General features: G+C 37.8%; 1 protein-coding gene across 6 annotated transcripts in view; it reads right to left on the reverse strand.

The window, feature by feature from the left end:
* Positions 1-283: 283 nt before the first annotated feature.
* The window catches only part of METTL27 (methyltransferase like 27), a 25,026-nt gene continuing 6,243 nt past the window's right edge, over positions 284-19,066 (reverse strand). For 3 of the 6 annotated variants that reach the window (XM_072428683.1, XM_072428670.1, XM_072428699.1), the window contains 5 exons: positions 7,141-7,265; positions 5,241-5,369; positions 2,188-2,323; positions 1,177-1,269; positions 284-695 (listed from right to left, as the gene is read on the reverse strand). In XM_072428683.1, the coding sequence (XP_072284784.1) occupies positions 472-695; positions 1,177-1,269; positions 2,188-2,323; positions 5,241-5,369; positions 7,141-7,260 (702 nt within the window). In that variant the 5' untranslated portion in view covers positions 7,261-7,265 and the 3' untranslated portion in view covers positions 284-471. Of the gene's footprint in view, positions 696-1,176; positions 1,270-2,187; positions 2,324-5,240; positions 5,370-7,140; positions 7,316-11,287; positions 12,014-19,066 lie in introns of those variants that run through there. The other 3 variants (XM_072428675.1, XM_072428693.1, XM_072428705.1) reach the window with 2 other exon arrangements.

The raw sequence follows: 19,066 nt of genomic DNA on the forward strand, positions 1-19,066 counted from the left end.
GGGTATATAGCAATTCAAATTCCTCTCTGTACTCCAGTGGTCAGTGGAAAACAATAAGATTAGGAATAATACCAGCATCCAGAAATGGTGACAATCCAGAATGCAACGCATGTTGAGCTTCAGAGCTATGGAATACCTTTTAGGGAATTTATCCTAATTAGTCTGTTGCTTAAAGTTTGGTATTCTATAGAAAGTTCAGAAAATGTTGCTCCTGAGATCAATAAATATGCAACAGACACACTTCAATTTTATTAAATACAATAAAAAAACACAAAGAGAACCCTTTTAGCATTAGGCAAAATATTTTATTTATCAAATCCTCCTAAACAAAATATGAAAAATTAAATATATGTGAAATTCTCTGGATGATAAACATTTAAAAACTTGATTACTGTTAATTTTTGTCATATTATTATTGTTTTTACAAAGATATACATCATGGTGCACATAATACGATTAAAAAGTGTCATATCAAAGGTCTCCATGTTTTTTATAAATATATATGACACCAGGTATATAATCAGAGTTTGATGAGGTTTCCTTTTCTGAGACAGCTTTCTCCCACTGTTCCACTTCCTGCACCAGGATCTGTTCCCAGTGTCCTTTGCTTTGCATAGCAGACATGACTTCCTCAAGTTCGGCTTTGTACTTTAAGTTGGAGACATTACTACGAGTGGTTAGGCATACTAAACCACCTAGACATGACAGAGAAAACACATTTATCAAAAAATATTTCTAATAAATGAAGATGGCAAAATAATAGGAATGACTCCAGCAAACAAAAACTTTTTTTCTGCTATTTTATTCACAACAATGCTGCAAATGGTCTGCTGTTAGTTTTTATTTGAGGTGTCACTCAAAAAACAAAAAAACAAAGTTATGCTGACTGCATCTCATTATCATAGCTGCATAAGTAAATGGTAGACAGGTTTATCCTGCTATAGGTTATTTATATTAAGGCTGCTTCTCATTATCAATAAAGGTATATTATTGTGTAATAGGCTGTAACACAAACTAAACTTTTATTAAGTATGGTCACATGAATTGTTTTATCATGCAGCATTACCAGATGCTCTGGTATGCACTTAGTGCCAGCTTGCATTTGTGCAGCGATGGCCAGGATGGCATGTGCATCTGCCAGCCCTTCTATGGATGCAACAATACATTGATCCTTACCAGGTTTAGTGACACGAAGCAATTCAAAGACCACAGATACAGGGACTTGTCCATCACTCAGAGCTCCTACTAGCAACACGGCATCATATTTGTCTGTTAAAAAAACGAAGAAATTAGTAACATAGGTCAAAATTCAAACCATATCACCATATTACTCTGAAAAATATTGTGCTGCACACATACACATCTGTCACAAATATCACTAATTCAAAGATCCAGTTTTGGTGTATTCAAAGTTATTACATATGATACAAAACCACCTAATACATATTCAGAGAAAACTGTATTGTAAAGTATATATCTACCTAAACCATTAGTTTCTTTTTGGCTATGCTCTCATTTTTCAGAGAGAAAGCTGGGGTTGGGGTAGTGCTTCCAATGAGTGCCAGCTTTGGTTAGTGTGTCTGAACTTGTGTACTTCAGCCCTGGAGTTGGGCTTTAATTCATTTGTCATTCAAGTTAATTTAAAACTACCAGTCCCCAGGAGCTGCTGTGATTCTGCTGCAGAATGAAGAGTGTGGTCACACTGTTAAAGGGAGCAGACAAAAAACAAAACTAGTTGAAGGAACAACAGAATCTATGTAAGAGTGGGACTTGGAGAAAACAAAAGCTGCCAGTGGTCCAGGACCATAAAGGTTTAAAACAGAAACTTTAACATGGCATAACCTCTGTCAAAGTGCACAACAATGGACATGGTAATTCCAGGCAGATAAAAAAGACATGAATAAAAAAGAGAAATGAATAAAGAACTAAGGCATCAATAAATTGTTGTTCTGACAAGAACTAAGGTAATAGGAGGAGCAAGCAGAGTGACTGAGAAATAAGTGGTGTTGTTTTTCCTTTTACTGTCCAATCACTGGTTGTCCTGAACTGGGGAACGGGAGTAGGGATTCTGGTTGTTAGACTGAGAACAGCCAGTGGGGCAAATCCATCAATATAATTTATTTTTTTGGCTTGAGTTTCGCTTTAAAATATAATAATGTATTCCTCAGCATACAATGAACATATTACCAGAATCAAAAGGCAGGGGATCCTGTCCCAGCATGCATTGCTTTAATTCTTGGTACAGCTCTTTGTTCTTTGCAACTTCCAGCATTCCTGCACTGCCATCCAAGCCATGAAATAAGGTAAAACCAAAACGCTGCAGCTGCAAATAAGTAAAGCAAAAATCATTTAGAGAGACAACAAAAAACTTTAGGACTGATTTCAAACAAACGAGTTAAATAAAGAATACAGGGGTCTATTTATTTATGTAGAAATAAAATTGCTCAACACAGGCATACCGTGAACAGAAGCCCTGCTTAACGTTTTGGTGGAAACCAAGAAAAAAGTGTAGAAATGGTAATATAAACTAGATAGCATTCAGAGGAACCATATAATTATCCCCATATGGAGCGACTGGGGAGTAAACATGCATTTGGAATGGTTCAGACTTGCCAGTCGCTCATACTTGCACCTCGTAGCTGATTTTGAAAACATCTGCAAATTTGACAGTACCACTCACTGCCCCCGATTCATTCTCCATGGGGCTGCCGCACTTAGAAGCTATTTGTACCAAAATAAAGTGGGTGATATGGAGGAAGGACCTTGAAAACTACCTAGCAACCCCATATTATAACAAAAAATCAGGGGTCTCCAACCCCCGGTCTGTCTGACAGATGGGCCGCGGCTCCTGCCAGTGCCCCGCTCAGCAGGGTCAAGAGAAGGACAGATGGCGGACCATGCCTCCCGTACGGATCACAGGCTCAGGGTCATCATAATGTCACTCTGGGGGGAAGTTTATGCCCCTTTGAGGGACACACAGCTCCCCACGAATCTGCGGTTCGGAGTCGGTGCATTTAGTGGTCCGTGAGCTCCGAAAGGTACTGGACCACTGACATAAATAACATCAAAGATTCCAAAGGGGTTATATATGCCCCCACTAAGTTGTAATTGGTAGTTGCAATTACAATTTGTGGGTACCTTTATAACTCCTTTGGGGACTTTAATGTTGTTCACAGAAGGTACTTTTAATGTCTCCCCCCAAGCAGCAGTTCACTGGCAACTGGTAACCGCACCACAACCTCATTGCCAGTCTGAACATAACCTTCTTGTATAAGCTAAGTGAATTATTTTATTTAGCAAGCAGAGATTCCTGGGGATGGCTTTATCTACAGAGAACAGTAGCAGTCGCCCTGAAAAATAGTTGGAGTTGATCAATTCTTTCCCCAAATTGTTCAGGCAGTAAGTGTCTGCAGTCCAAGGACTATCAGATGAATTCTAGTTTCACTGTACTTGGCTAGATTGGGTAACATTAACGTTATATCCATGGTCAACATTTTTATCATTTTTGGCACCTTTTTAAGTTTTGGACAAAGTAATAAAGGATTTGACATTTGTTAGTTTCCTATATCTGTCGGCAACCCTTCCTGTACTTGCACAACTGCACAAAAAAAAGGGGTTGTCACTGTCATGGTACAAGAGATGTTTTTTTTCTATATGCCTTTGGAGAGTCTTACCAGGACAAAAAAATGTGCCTAATTCTTTTCAAAATTATGCAGATCCTAATTAAAACCTTTATAATGCAAATAAAAAGATGTAGAGGCACCAAATGTACAAATTTTACCCAGAATTCTGACAACCTTATTATCTGTAAATATTGATACACACTCTGTTTTCAAAGTTTGGACCCGTTTTTTGCTTTTCATTTTACTTATGTTATTGTTTCTTGACGCTTGTATAAAAAAATGAATAACAATGATGCGTCCAAGAAAATCGAAAGATTCCAGGAACTTTTGTTCAGCAATGGCTGATGAATAGAACCTTGTTATATTATAAACTATCAGTCACCAGTAGATAACATTCCATCAGAATAAGGGTGACTGCCACATTTCTTATGAGGCGTATCCTATAAGACAAAATAAACAGACATTCTCACGAGCAGTCATGGATGGGTTGTTCTGATTATAGGTTTCTCTGAATGGGAGGCATACATTGTTACATGGGTCAGCAGTCTCTAATACTGAGGGCAGCGAAGTCAGGAAAAAATAAGTAGGTTAGTTAGATATTTACTCCACCATTATATAATCAATTTACTGACAAAAGCATTCTTTGGAGGTTTTTATTACCTTCATCAAACAAACCTCTATTAAAAAGCACAGTTCACCCAAATCTGTCATTTAAGATTCTGGTAGATGCTTGAGAGTTACAGAATATCTGAAACCAAAACTTTTTTTTGTAGGGATTGGTTTAAATCCTTGTCAGGGTTTGTGCAATCTGTGTCCCATTGAGATTTCCTTTCATTACCTGTGCAGGTAGACATGGGGGAGGGGAATAACTGGGAAGTGCAGGGAATTGCCTACACAGTCAGGCAAGTGTATTGACATTCCTATGTCTGATGTATGAAATGCACCCCAAATGCAGGTCATTAAATCCCATTGACTTTTACTGAGCGTTGATCACGGATCACGGCAGTTTAGAGGCTGCATTTGATTTGTAACACATCCCCACCAACTAAGTGCTGGCTTTAGATAAACTTTATCCATTAGATCCCTGTACCTTTCAGTTTTGTCTCATTGCCACTAGAAGGTGTTCTGAATTTAGAATATTCAATAGTTAAGAAAGAAAAAAAGAATAACTCAAAATAATAATTTTTTTCAACACTTTGCTAGTGTTATATCTACAACACATCGGCTTTCTCATACTTTCTGCTCAAACAGCACTCAAAATCCATTTTTTCAAACTTGCTTACCCATCTTCTTCAGTCTTTTGAAACCCTCACTACTTCCCACCACTACATATCTCCCCTCCTATTGTGTGTTACTTCCCTCACCTCCTAGATTGTAAGCTCTTCGGGGCAGGGTCTTCTCCACTGTCTGTATTCATCTGTCATTTGCAACCCCTATTTAATTAACAGCGCTGTATAATATATTGGCGCTATATAAATCCTGTTTAATAATAACACAAAGTAAGTTGACTGTAGTTTGCTGTAATATTTCTTTTCTTAAAAATGATTTAGTAGTACCAGAACAAAGCACAGTACTGCCCCTTGGTGGTTGAATAATGTATTGCACAGCAATCATTACCTCTTCAGATACAAGTCCAGTTCCACAAGCCACATCTAGCACCAGCTTTGTCTCTCGATTCACTGTACACACAGAGGCTAGGGCAGCTGCAGCCAAATAGGGGGCTTTATATTCCAATACAGATACATCCTTTAATGCAAAACAGATATACAGATCATATAATATTACAAACTGTAATATGAAAATTACAAATATATAAAAATTGTGGTTGTACTATAATTAAGACCTAAATGTATTATATTTGAATTTGTTTTAACATGTAGTGTATTGCTAATAAGATAAACTAAAACATTTGAGCTGGGTCTGGCAGTGTCTATGGCAATTTACAATGTAATATTAGATTCTGGTTATGATTATTTTTAGTAATTGTGTGCAATGTCCAGATAAACAGCAGTGCTTCAAAGCTCTCAATACACAACTTTCTGCTATAGAGTCTGAATATTGCCATTTGTCTGCATTGGCAATAATAAATGTTTGTACACTCTGCACTTTTGTGAAGTTGTGATATGTGATCTTTTTTTGTATATAGCTTTTCCCTTGGACAGCAACAGGATGGCAGGACAAAGAGTTCCCAACAAACATGAGATTGTCAGACTATCTGGCTGGAAATGATTGGACAGGGATATTCCATGTCTGTGGGTACATTTACCTGTAAATGATGACAAGTGCCACTTATATACGTATTACAGTTGTATGGCAGTGTATGCTGCAAAACATGGTTCTCAGTAGAGACATTTCAAAAAATAATTGTTTACACAGAAGAAAAATGTTACGAATGATGTGCACATTAGTTTGCACATTTCTAATATTGAAGTGGCATAAACCCGTGGTTGCCAACCGGTAGTCCTTGAAAAAATTTTGATGGTCCACAGAAAAATTTGGACATTATTTGCAATTTTTTGGGTTTTAATAATAATAATAATACAAAAATAATATATATTTATATTGCACTTAAATTCACGAACTGTACTAGAGACGGAAAAACAAGAGAGGCGCAGCGTGACGTAAGTGTGGTCTTAAGTTGTATGAGGCAACCATTGCCGAGCCGTACGTTTCATTATTGTTTCCACCATTACAACAGTCACCCCGCTCCGCAAATACCGATTCTCATCGGATTGTTTTATTTTATTTGTTTATTTCTCAGATGCTCTTTTAGGTATGTATGACCTTAACTGTGTATTTTCTTTGTCTGTTATATTTAATGGCATCAAATAGCGTGACTTTGCTTTTCCTGTTTGATCTTAGATTCGAATGAAATAAAGTAATGAGTGAGAAAAAGCAAACAAATATATTGCATTTATTTAGTAATACCAAAATAGATGAGTAGTTGTGGTGCTGTGGAAACATGACAGGCCTCTTCTAAACAAATGTATTTAAATGTATGCTACAGAATATAGTTTATTTTAATTGCTCTGGTATCATTGTGAAGTATGGTGGGCTTTAAGCCATGGGCATCTTGATGGCCCTAGGATGATGACCAAAAGTATACCTAGCATCAGGTGAAGTGCATGCATTTTAAGCAATGTGTTACTGTCACATTTAAGTGTTTTATATCTCCTAAAGAGATTGTACCATACATATATAGTGGTGCAAACTTGTATTTTATAGGTTTTTTGGTTGGTCTGGCTATATTGACCACTGCTTGGTCTATATTGACAATAGTGTGCTTCTCTTTTTAGGGGAGGACACCATCCAGGTTCAGCATCTAATTCCTGGACTAAGATAGAGTCCACAAATGACACAAGTATTTAGATTCTGATGTCTGGGACTATTGGCTATTTTGTAAAATGTCCAGGTAACTGGTTTACAAAAGATGCAATATTATGGGTTAATACATTTTGATGTTTTACCTGGATCAGGTACTAAATAACAATTTGAGCTAAATGACTGCAGTTATCACCTCTTCATATTGGGTGGCCCATTGGTTGTAGAAGTGCAGCTTCTCAGCAGGGGAACAGTCCTTGTGTGCTGAGGCAACTTTGTCCCTCACTTGTTGCAGGCTCCTACTTTTTGCTTCCATACTATCTGTTGGGGTGATAAACACATGCAAATGACATGCACTTGGATTTTTGCACCTAGCAAAAAAAGGAGAAAAGTTACATGTACATATAACTTTTTATAGAGAACATACATTTTTAGAAAAATGTTATGCTCTTAGTAATATCAAGTATATTCACATGGGCAGCACAGTGGCTCAGGGATTAGCACTCCGGCCTTTGCAGCACTAGGTCTTGTAGCAGATTCTCTCCATGTTTGCGTGGGTTTCCTCCGGGTACTCCGGTTTCCTCCCACATCCCAAAAACATGCAGTGAGGTTAATTGCCTTCTCCTTAAAAAACTGACCTTAGTCTGTATTAATGACATATGACTATGGTAGGAACATTAGATTGTGAGCTCCTTTGAGGAACAGTTGGCGACATGACTATGGACTTTGTACAGCACTGCCTAATATGATGGTGCTATATAAATACTGTGTAATAATAATAATAATAATAACATGACAAGGACACTTGCCATGTGTAGGGAACAAATGGAGGCATACAGAGGTATGAGTACAGTATACTGGCATCATGTCTATAAGCAGAAAGTCAGGAATGGGACTTCACTTAGAGACAAAGTAAAGGTATGTGGCTACTAACATTACAAAACATTTTTAACTAAAAAAGAGTTTAGGTAGAGTTTAAGGATCATTTGTGAAATCAGCTGTCATATTTAAACTCTACTCTTGTATTTATATTACAGTGATAGTGCTGGGATGTCATGTGAAAGGAGTTATGTCTGCATGGCAAACTATTGTAATGTCATTTACTGGTCCAGCAAATGCCCACACATATGTTGCAGAGAGCTCTGTGCCTTGAAGAAGGATAATGAAAATGATCTTTCTACAAGGCTATGCCAAACATGCCTCTGTATACAGTCATGAAAGTATAATAGTTCCTTACTGAAAAACTTAACTTAATTTTACAGGTAAACTGTCCCTCACTGTTTTAGCATCCATATTTTGAAACCTGCTTACTCCTACAGTACCACGTATAATAACGCTGAGAGTAAGTGACAAGCATTTAGTTGCATCATAGTGCTTGCAAGCAGAATACAAGAGATTATGGATGCCCAAGAGAAGGCTGTTGTACAAACACACATGTGGATTCATGCATTACAAATATCTTGCAGTCCACACATATCATACCAGATTGACTATTAGGGCCAGGCCCAGGGAGAGAGGGTGCAGTCAGTACATCGCTCCGAGGCCTTTAAAGCTCAAGGGGGCACATGAAGCCCAACACATCCTATATTTTTTATTATTTGAACATTTTTTTTATTTAGTTCATTAAATTTTTATTGTATTGCAAGAACTTTTGTGTACAAGATCACGAAGCGTTGAATGAGCGTTAAGCAATAGGAGGTCGTGACAATGACAAAATACTTTTGAGTGACATAATACAATGCATTCAAGATTCAACTAACAAAAACTTGTGAAAGTTACTATCAACGAGTGCTCTCACGTGTTCATTCCTAGCTTCAAACTTATTGCTCGGAATACTCCTGCTTGCTTTCCAGCCAAATCCAAGAGGGACACGAGCCACACTGATTCATCATAGACTGCAACAAAGACTTTACAGGACAGCGAAGGAAGAAATAATTCCACAGGTAAAGTTCCCTGTAAATGCTGTAACTGTAGCATAAAGGACCCACTGACATTGCGTGCCTTTTTGTCTACGTTATTGAAAGAATCAGGACTATAAACGGCTTGACGGTTAGCAGACTTTATTACTACATTTATACCTATACATACTTATCTAATCCTATACATATAATCTATGATTGTTAGAAATAAATAATAATATACACACATACATGTGTGTAGAATTTTGTATAAGGGCTCACACACCTTCTTTATACAGGGGCCTGGAATTTCTCTTGGTGGCCCTGCTTAGGGCCCATCCAAGCCAGTGTATTGTAGCAAAGCTTGTGCATTTAAAGTGTGTTGCAGTAAGAGATTTGTTCATTTTGAATAGGCTGGCAATCCATGGAAAGCACTTTAACCAGACTTGTATAATCGTTTTACCACAGTGCACCACAATGCCAAGATAGTTAACATCTGTACATTATAGCACACTACAAAGCGAATGTGTTGCATTAGGTGCTTTGGGGTTCTATAATGATGAGCACTGGAGCACATCATACTGTGTTTAGTGCATTTTCATGTGTTTTGTTAATTTGCACTTTATTGCAGATCATTTACCATAAATGGGCCCTTAGGTATAAGTGTTATATTAAACAGCACATTATTCATATCAACTTCTACAAAGACTAAAGGCTGTATTGGAATCCCCCCTTTCCATATGTTGGCACTTCACTCTGCAATGGACATGTGGGATAAATGAAGGCCTGCATGCAAGATCATACTTGTGCCTCCCCTTCCAGTTATACATGTTTAACAAATGCCTGTAGGCATGACATCTTAGTGGAATGTCTGCCATAGGTTTATTCTTGTAAGTCAAGCAGCCAAATCAAATTGTGTTTCATTTGGTCTCATCGCTCAGTACCACTGCTGGCTATATTGAGTATGTGTATATCAATATAAGCTCATTAACTGTTCCCTCATATCACATTCCCACATCTATAACCTGCATTTTGGCCCCATATCTCAGAATAATAGCTTGCATTTCTTTCCAGTTATGAATCTTTAAATTGGACTTGGGAGTGTAATATTCATATTTTCCTGTAATCATGAAGAACATTATTATATTTAAACAATTGTTGAGGAATGGTTCCACCATTCCAGCCCTTTCGGGTCAGCTGTACTAATGCAGAACATTCTCATCAATTCAGATGGAATTTGGATATGTTCGCTATAACACAAAAGAATGAAAAACGCCTTTATAGTGACTGCTGGTGGCTGTAGAGCAGTCCTGGCTGGGACACTGATTTTGCGGATTTGCCAAAGGTGCGGTCCCTCGAACAGAAAAAAAATATATTACTTTCTATAAAATCCTTTCTCCAAATTTCTTTAAAACTCTTGAATAAGCATTCAATCACTAAACAGCTCATATATAGTAAAATTGAGAAATAAACTGACCAAGTAATCCATGTATTAAATAATTTATGGCTGAACATTGATATTTCACACCACCAGCTATGCCTTTGTGGCAAGACAAAATGAATACTCCCCCTGGTGGGGAACAGGTGCAGCAGGCAGCAGTGACACTGACCAAAGACAAAAATGTAATATCACAATAATCAAACAAAAGTTAGACTATACATAAAAGCTACAAACAACATTTATTGCTATGAGCAAATCCCAGAAGCCTATTACAGCTAAACAAATCTGAGATTAAGACATGATCCTCAGACCAGGCTTTATGTCATATATGTTTAGAATCCAAGCGTGTTTTGGATGTGCTACGGAAATGTTGCTACACTTTGAAAACTTTCATAGTTTTTTTTTTGTTTTCTTTGTGTTGGAGTATGGGTGAAAATGTTTAGGGAAAAATTACCTGGCTATACTATTAGCTAGTGTAAAAAATGTCAATGCTAAAATGAAACACTGGCACAAAATAGGTATAAATACATATCTTTGTCTCTTTCTTTTTGGCTTGTTTCTCTATGTTCTGGTTAGCACAGGAGTGGGAGATTTTAGGAGCCTTGGGTTTCTCAGAAGGCTGTGGCGAAGCAGTATTATGTAGTTTAGTAGGTCAAAAGTCAGGGTCCCAGATAAGTATTGTGTAAGTTCTTTTTTAAGCTTTAGTTAGCAATTTTTGGGGGGTGGAGAAGTAAGGGGCCATCTATTAGATATGGTTTGGATATTTTGTATGTGTAAGCTTTGTCTTAAAGTGGAACTTTAGTTCAGCATACAAAAAGTGTGAGCAGACACAAATGTTATCACAAGTTCTGTCTGCAAAAAAACTGTAAGGCCTTGATCAGCACCAGTGCTCACCAGATGCCAGTCCTGCAATCTAACACTGCAGTCTTGACCTTTAGCGAGCCCCCACTCAGCCTTGTGAGACTGGTTCTGTCTCCTAGCACTCGGTTGCCATCGGGACTTACTGCGCAAAGGATAGTGTCCGGTAATGGGCCGGCAGCGGACCAGAGGCCCATAGATTCAGCTGTACAAGGTAGAAGTTCGCCCAGGCTTCGTAGAAATGATGGGTCGGGAACAGGCAATGGTAAGCAACAGTAAATCACACAAGAACCTCTTTGGGACAGATTAGCCAGATAAAGGCTACAACAAGCACTGGAATATGAGAGAAGAGAGGCTATAAAGACCCAGCAGCCAATGGCAGATGGGATTGATCAGGAACCATTCTGCTAATCAGATGCAGCACAGCTCCAAATCCCTTTCAGCTGTGCGGTCTCAGTGCAGGGGATGCCGAGAGGGAAAGCACAGCTAAAGAGAAACAAGGATGCAGCAAACCGCAAAGCACTAATACCCGGGAGCTCTACTGCGTGGGACACCATCCGGTATTGTCAGTCAGGAGAACGTCTCCTAACAAAAACATACTTACAGTAAGTAAAACAATCTTCTTTTACTAATATGCTGCATACGCAGCTCAGCTCAGTGTACAATGCTGCGATGTGCCAGGTATCCCCTGCAACCCCTGAAATTCCCACGTTCACACACAAGAGTTACTGCATCAAGATGAGCAAATTTGTGATTACCAGAGAAGGAGAGGAAGTCCTTGCGAATGAGCATGGACGGGTGAGTTTTTTAATAAAAAAAAAATGTGATCAGATAGGTTAGCTTTTTTTTGTCAGAAGGTCTTTTTTTGCAATAATGCACCTTTCTGGTAGCAATTTGTCTTAGTTACCAGAAAGGTGCATTATTGGTTTCTGCTTTAAAGAGTAATACCACACCTTTTTTTTATATGGTTATCAATAAAACAGGGAAGGATTATGCTTTACTAGAGAGATTTCCACTTACTATCACGATGGAAATTGTAAATAGGAAGTAAAGGAAAATCCTAAATAGCATTAAATATGGAAATAATTGTTTTCTTGATATCACAAGGGAAGGCTAGAACCTTTCCATTTATGTTTGTGTCCCCAGATTTTCCCTCACTTCCTGTCTAGTAAAACCATGCTCACTGTGACCGTCAGTGTGAGAATATCTGGATAGCAGAAAAAATATGAACTCACTTCCACTCTATCCAAAACTAAAAAACGTAGTAGTAGTTTTGGCTAGACATATGGACATTTTAGGCCTTACATGTTGGCTATCAAGTTGAATTCCATGCTTCCTTCCAATATTGTTCAGTCAAGTGAAATAACATCACCAGAATTTCAGATTCAGATCAAGGCCCAAAAATAGTGCCATATTACTATCTTACTGATTCTCCAAGATGTAGACATTTGGTATTAAGTCCAGTCCTAGAGGGCAATAATTTGCATAGATTTTTATTATGTAAATGTATATGGACTGGTTTACAAAAAGTCAAAAAAGCTAGCCTGGTATGTGGCACTCAAGGACTGGGGACACCCAATTTAGAATAAACGAATTCAGAAAGACATAGTAAAGTTATCATTGATGTCTTCAGGAGATGAAAGAAGACAGTGGGTGACTTAATCCGCAGTTGCCCACCGCATGAGTGCAGTCATAGTTGGTATCGGTGTCGTGAACAAGATCATATTGCCTACTATTATGGTGAAAGTCACAAAAAATAAAAAGCCCAAGCCACTAATATTTTGTTGAATACTCACTAATAGCAGCTCCATTAGAAAGAGTAAATATGATCTCTTCAATGTTCCAGTTTGTTTTACAATGCCCTGATCCTCCATCATATGCTACAGATTTGCTTTAGAGAGTGTTAATGTGTTTGAGATTTGGAACATATGCCAAAAGTTTATCTAAAAAATTGATAACCACATAGCCATCATTAACACAAAAACATAAACAGTATTTTATCACAGGGCAAATCGCGATGGTGTCTGTTAAAAAGGAGTTCCAGCGACTGCATGATTCCCAGATATGACTAAAAAGCTGGAAGTCTAACTTTCTTTAGTTTTTGGAAGACCATTGATGTGGCTTTTCTAACTCTAGATTAAGAGAACTACAGCCTCTCAGTGAAATGATGTGTTGTAAACTTCCTGGCTGCAACTGCTCGAAGGGGTCACTTCCCAGAACTGCACTTTTTCTGGTCTTGTGAAATAAAATAAAACTATTGGTAAGCTCTGCCTGGCCCTATAAGACAGTTTATTTCCCCCAGACACCATATTGAAAATATATTTTAATTTAGACGCTCTATATAACTTAAAAGCTTACAAAATGTATCTGCCAACCAAGGATTTACTCATAACCCAAAGGGATTTAAAAATGTTTCTGGATTACCCTTTTTTGCAGGTGCTGCTCAATGCCTGCAAGCCAAGTGTGGATTAATTTGGCTTTACTAGATGATGCCAGATATGTAGGAAACAACTCTGAGCAATTCTGAAGACTGTGACCTGGTCTACTTGTTTGGAGAATAGGTTAACTATACAGTAGAAAAACACCGATTTACAGGAGATTACAAGACAGTTGCCCACTCTGTCCGATTTTATCAGGATTCTTGTTGTGATGTCTATATCTACCTTCTGATACCAGTCAAACAATAGATTTGAAAAGGAATAGGCAATTGCCCAAGATGGAATTTTCTAGTTGATAGACTTTAGTTCCTCCAAGGCAGTGCTGGTGCCGGTGACTCCTACTGAAAAAGCACAAACAAGTGACTATACAATATAAAACTGCTTGCCTGTGGGCCTGTCAGATGGCCAAGACATCATTAAGACCCTGGATTGTTAGCTATAAATTGTTTGTCCTCTGTGGCAAACTTTTCAGCAAGTGAAGTCATAGAAGAGATTTTCACAAGGCAATTTGCAGAAATGGCCAAAGCAGTAATTGTAACTATGGGATTGTTAGTTTTGAAAACCACCAGCAGGAAAAAGCTTTTATCCATCATCACCCTTTTTTATAAACTAATAACCCATTCACATTCGCACATTGTGGTAATATGCAGTCAAACACAATACAGCTATTCATTTTCAATGGCACTTCAATGCACTATTACAGTAGCGGGAAATGGCTCAGAACTGCCATACTAGATTGCAAAAAAAAAAAAATAAAAGTTCAGGTCCATTTTTTATGTGTTAAGGTGGAATGTCAGTCTTTTCAAAATGATAATGTTGCCTTAATGGGGTGCATTTTAATGCATGATAATGTGTTGCATCAATGTATTTGTATTTATGCATTGCATAGTCTGGAAGGGCCTCAATCTCTGTGTTTCAGTGAAATCAAGTTTTACTTATCTCATGTCAATACTTTGTTGGAAAATTTGCCTTGCTGTTTTTGTTTTTCCATGCCTATGAATGAGTGCACATTGGTAAATGCTTGAGTGGATCCAATTGTGTCAGTATATTTACCTGCTTTCTGCTGTCTATGGAACCAAAAAGTTGACAAATAAACATTTCACAGTCAGCAATACACATATGCTATAGACATTGAATTACCAAGGCTGCCTAAAGCTAAATTTTAGCCCTATCTTCAGGCTTTCACAGCCGTGCACAATCCTCCTGTACTGTATTCGCTAACTATTATTTTAATTCCTATCTCTGGAAGCCATCTGAATTTGCTCTTCGGGGGTGCCAGTGATCCTGCATCAGTCCATGGCTTTGCCAACTCCTGCACCCGCAGCCTGCTGTGCTCGTCTTTCCTTCCTGCTTCTGCTGTGACATGACAGCAGTGGTAGTAGGGAAGAGGAGACAAACTGACCAGAGCAGTGGGGGACCAGGGAAGTGAGTGCCACTGGCAGCCACAGGTGACCCCCCCCCCACACACCAAAAAGTTGTCTGGTAGCCATCTTGCGTGGTGTCCCATTTAGTCAAAGGCTAAAGACCAAAAACCAGTGAAATTTGTGAGCAGCTAACCCTATCCAGGAAACATTGTAATTGGGCTATAGTCAGGGCTAGTTTCTCTAATCTATTTTAAATAATACCTGTCTGATGTCTTAACTTACCATTATTGCTACTCTCAAGTAGGTGGTTAGTTTGTCTAACTAATCAAAATTATATTTACAAAAGATTAATAGGGAAACTTTCAAATCTTAAACAGCAAATGCTAGTTATGGAATTTAAACAATAATTCTGATGCACAATATTGTTCTGTCTGGCAGGAAAGTGGACCTTATTTTTCTCTGGTGCAGTTTAATTTTTACTTCTAACCTCCATATCCTACTGATGCTGAGCTCATCTTTCTATCACTCTTTTGCCTTGTCAGTATGCTCCTTGCACTGCAACACAAATAATTGGCTCCTTACGCTGCTTATTTCTCCTTCTCTGGGAGTTCTGCTGCACATGGACTGTTGATACAAAGTTCAATTAAGGTATGTACATCACTTGCATTTAAAAGATATTTGTTTATTGCATAACTATATTACAAAAGAACAAATGGTTGAGATTTCTACTGTTCACTTTAGTCTATTCCACAAATGTATATATAGTTCCTGCAAAATAAGTTCCTTTTTTTTGGAAAAAAAAACCTTTCAAAGCACATGGCTTGGCAGAAAAATGTAATTATTGCACAGCTATACTATACGATCTTGCAGACTGAATGCTTTTGTAACCTTTGGATTCGTATATACACATGATTGGCTCTAGTGATCACATCATAATAGAATGTTATTATAAACTTTGGAGTTAAACACACACATCTTTTGAATCAGACTTATACAGGTCTTTAGTTCATTTAGACTACAGGCCCTATCAACGACTAATCTGTACGTCTGCCAAAGTAGTATCTATGTGATTAATTGTACATGGTGCTTTAAACAAGGCTAATAAAAGGCAACTCTACATGCACAAAAATAGTGGGATGAAAAAGATGAATTAGTTACTTGTCTGCATGCAACGATTTCATTGTTTCTAAGTCTGAAATCTTTAGAGACCTATTGGCTTGGCTAAGTCTCTGGTTGTACTAAATGTCAACCCCACACAAATCCGTGGAAAATTTCCAGCATCCAAACACTGCAGGCGTAAACTAACAGGTCAAATAAGCAACATAAGTTATTCTGAAAATGTGTGCTACAATTCATAGTTGTCTGTTTATCTGGAACATGGGAAAAATGGGATCTGCCCAATAACAGACATGTAATTCAATCTTATGTTTAATATGGCCTTGCAATGCTTCCACAGCCTCAAATGTTGTTATATTCTATATGATAAGGCATAGTATTTTCATTACCCCTAATATTTTTTAAGGTATACTGCAGAAATCTGCTCTAAGCCACCCTGGACATAAAATGAAAGGTTGAAACAATCTTGGGATATGACAGATCACAGCTCTTAGTAATGGCAGTGGGCACAATATACCATGGCAAACAGATCTTTAAAGTTAGTGTAGCTAAAATAAAAGTAAAACTGTGGCCCCTGCAAAATGTTTAATACTCATAATACCCCTGTAGGAATACTAGATTCCTGGTCTATTCTTGTATTCTGTAGCTTCGCATTGTCTGGCAGACACAAAAACGGCTTGCAATGGAAGACCAGTAATTGGGCACTCAAGAAAGTGTTGCATTCTGAACATTTTTAAATTTCTTGACACAAAAAGGGGACACCAGCAATGCTCTCCCTCCTTTTACATTGTGATTACAAGGCACTGTGTTGACACCCCTCTCAGGGACAGGCCCATGGTAGAAAATAGCAATTTTTTGTGTATTTAGTATTTATGAAATATAGTGAATCAAACTAACATTCACACATTTCAGTACAATACATGTTACATGAGTATATCACTTGTTATGCTATCCGACTGAACCATCACCAAGATTTGGTATATTACCGATGCTAGAATATTACCTACCATAGGGAATCCATCTGCCTTTATATGAAACCCTCCTAATTGGAATACTGTAACATTCTCAATATATCATCTATTGATGAAACACGTCAGGAAAAGAGGTGTTATACCAGCTTTATTTATTTATTTATTAATTAGGGATTCATTTGTAAAAATGCCAAGGCATCACTTCCCATGAAATTGGAAATGCTAGTGATTTACCTATATAACATGTATTGTCCTAGGATGTGTGAATGTTAGTTTGATTCACAATATTCCTTAAAAGCCTAATACAAATAAAATTGCTGAAAACAAAATCCAGCTTTTTTTGTTTTCCTAACTTTCAAATTTTGCACACTTGTGATCGGCAAAAAAACTTTACCACTTGGAGGAAAGTCTAGGAATCAATGTACAGAAAACAGGCCCATGGTACCCTGAGCTAACATCATGTACTCAGTTGGGTTTTATTAACAAGGAGGACTAAGGACATCTAGTGATAATATTGAATTACTGTGGGGGGACAGCACTAGGTTGGGGCACCAATAAAAGAACTGCCAGAAGTAAAGCTTTAAGTACTAATTCTTAAATGCACTACCCCTCGACAGCCAACCAAAATAAATCTTGTATATTGCTCTGACTACAAATGCAAAACTCAGTTAGTGAAAAGTTAGAAAAAAGCACTCCAATGAACTAGGTCATTGACATCCCAGCCCTAGATAAACTGCATTCGCTTAATCTGTCCGGCTGAAAGTGATTTCAGGACTTTCTAAATAACTAACCAGGACAATTTATTACATTGAGAGTTTAAACTTCTCTCTCACTTTTTTGATTTGCTAAGGTAAGTGACTCAATAGACCTGATTTATTAAAGCTCTCCAAGACTGGAGAGGATACATTTAAATCAGTGAAGCTGGGTAATCCAGCAAACCTGGAATGGATTTCTTCATTAAGTATTTGCTAGCAAATGATTTGAATCCTGGACTAGATCAATACCAGGTTTGCCCAACTTCACTGATGAAAATGTATTCTCTCCAGCCTTGGAGAGCTTAATAAATCAGGCCCAATGTATTGAAGGGATTGCATCCAAAAGATAACCCTCTTTTTAAAAGAATTTGCATAGGGTGGACTTCATTACCAGGATCAAGAGATGTTTGTGAGACTTTGCAATTGGACTAAGAGAAAACTGCATGTGAATTTAATATATGATGCATTTAAAATGACATTCTGTAGCACGTACTATGGTTTTATGTCAGTAATGTCAGCTCATGACTTTTTCATGCATCGTGATCAATGTTGTCCTGTAACAGCAAGAGCCTCAATTGATAAAGAGTCAAGACCACTGCAAGGGAGCGTGTCTGCATGCATGACTATTAACGAGGATAACTGTGCTGCCACAGAGCAAGCCATGGCCCAGGATCATACACCATTTCAAAACTATATCCTGGTATGTGGACTTTTAAAAAAGTTTCTGTAAATGATGCAAAAATACTTTTCATACTATATCAACTGGTGTTTGAGGTTTTGTGGCACATTACAGGACACCTCTGCATTTTATACTGTGATTACATATTCTGGACAACGCCAAAACACAGTCCTGTACACACCATTAACCTTAGTGTCTTAAAACCATGATGGAGACTTCTACTCCATTGTGTGACAAGCAAAACATGAAAAGCGAGAGTGTTTTGGCAGAGGATTGCACTTGCTTTATTATCCAAGAGACAAAACAAGTGATTTTTTTATACAAGTTTGGCTAGAGTGCATTTTTTTTCAAGGCTGTTATGTACAATGTTGATTTATATAATAAAAAACAGACAAGAAAATATGCGCCTTGGCGTAAAATAAGTGTTGCAAGCCAAAAACAGACACATAGATTGTGCCTGTTTTCATATATCATAAAACAATGCAGCAAGTGGAAAACTGACCCAAACTAGACTGGAGGACACTTTTGGAAAAATATACAACACTGGCTCGCAAAATAGATCTCTGCCAATCTCTGTGTTTCTGGCATTTAAAAAAATTAAA

The sequence above is a fragment of the Pyxicephalus adspersus genome, chromosome 1 (genome assembly GCF_032062135.1).
Source record: "Pyxicephalus adspersus chromosome 1, UCB_Pads_2.0, whole genome shotgun sequence".
Classification (NCBI taxonomy): Eukaryota; Metazoa; Chordata; class Amphibia; order Anura; family Pyxicephalidae; genus Pyxicephalus; species Pyxicephalus adspersus.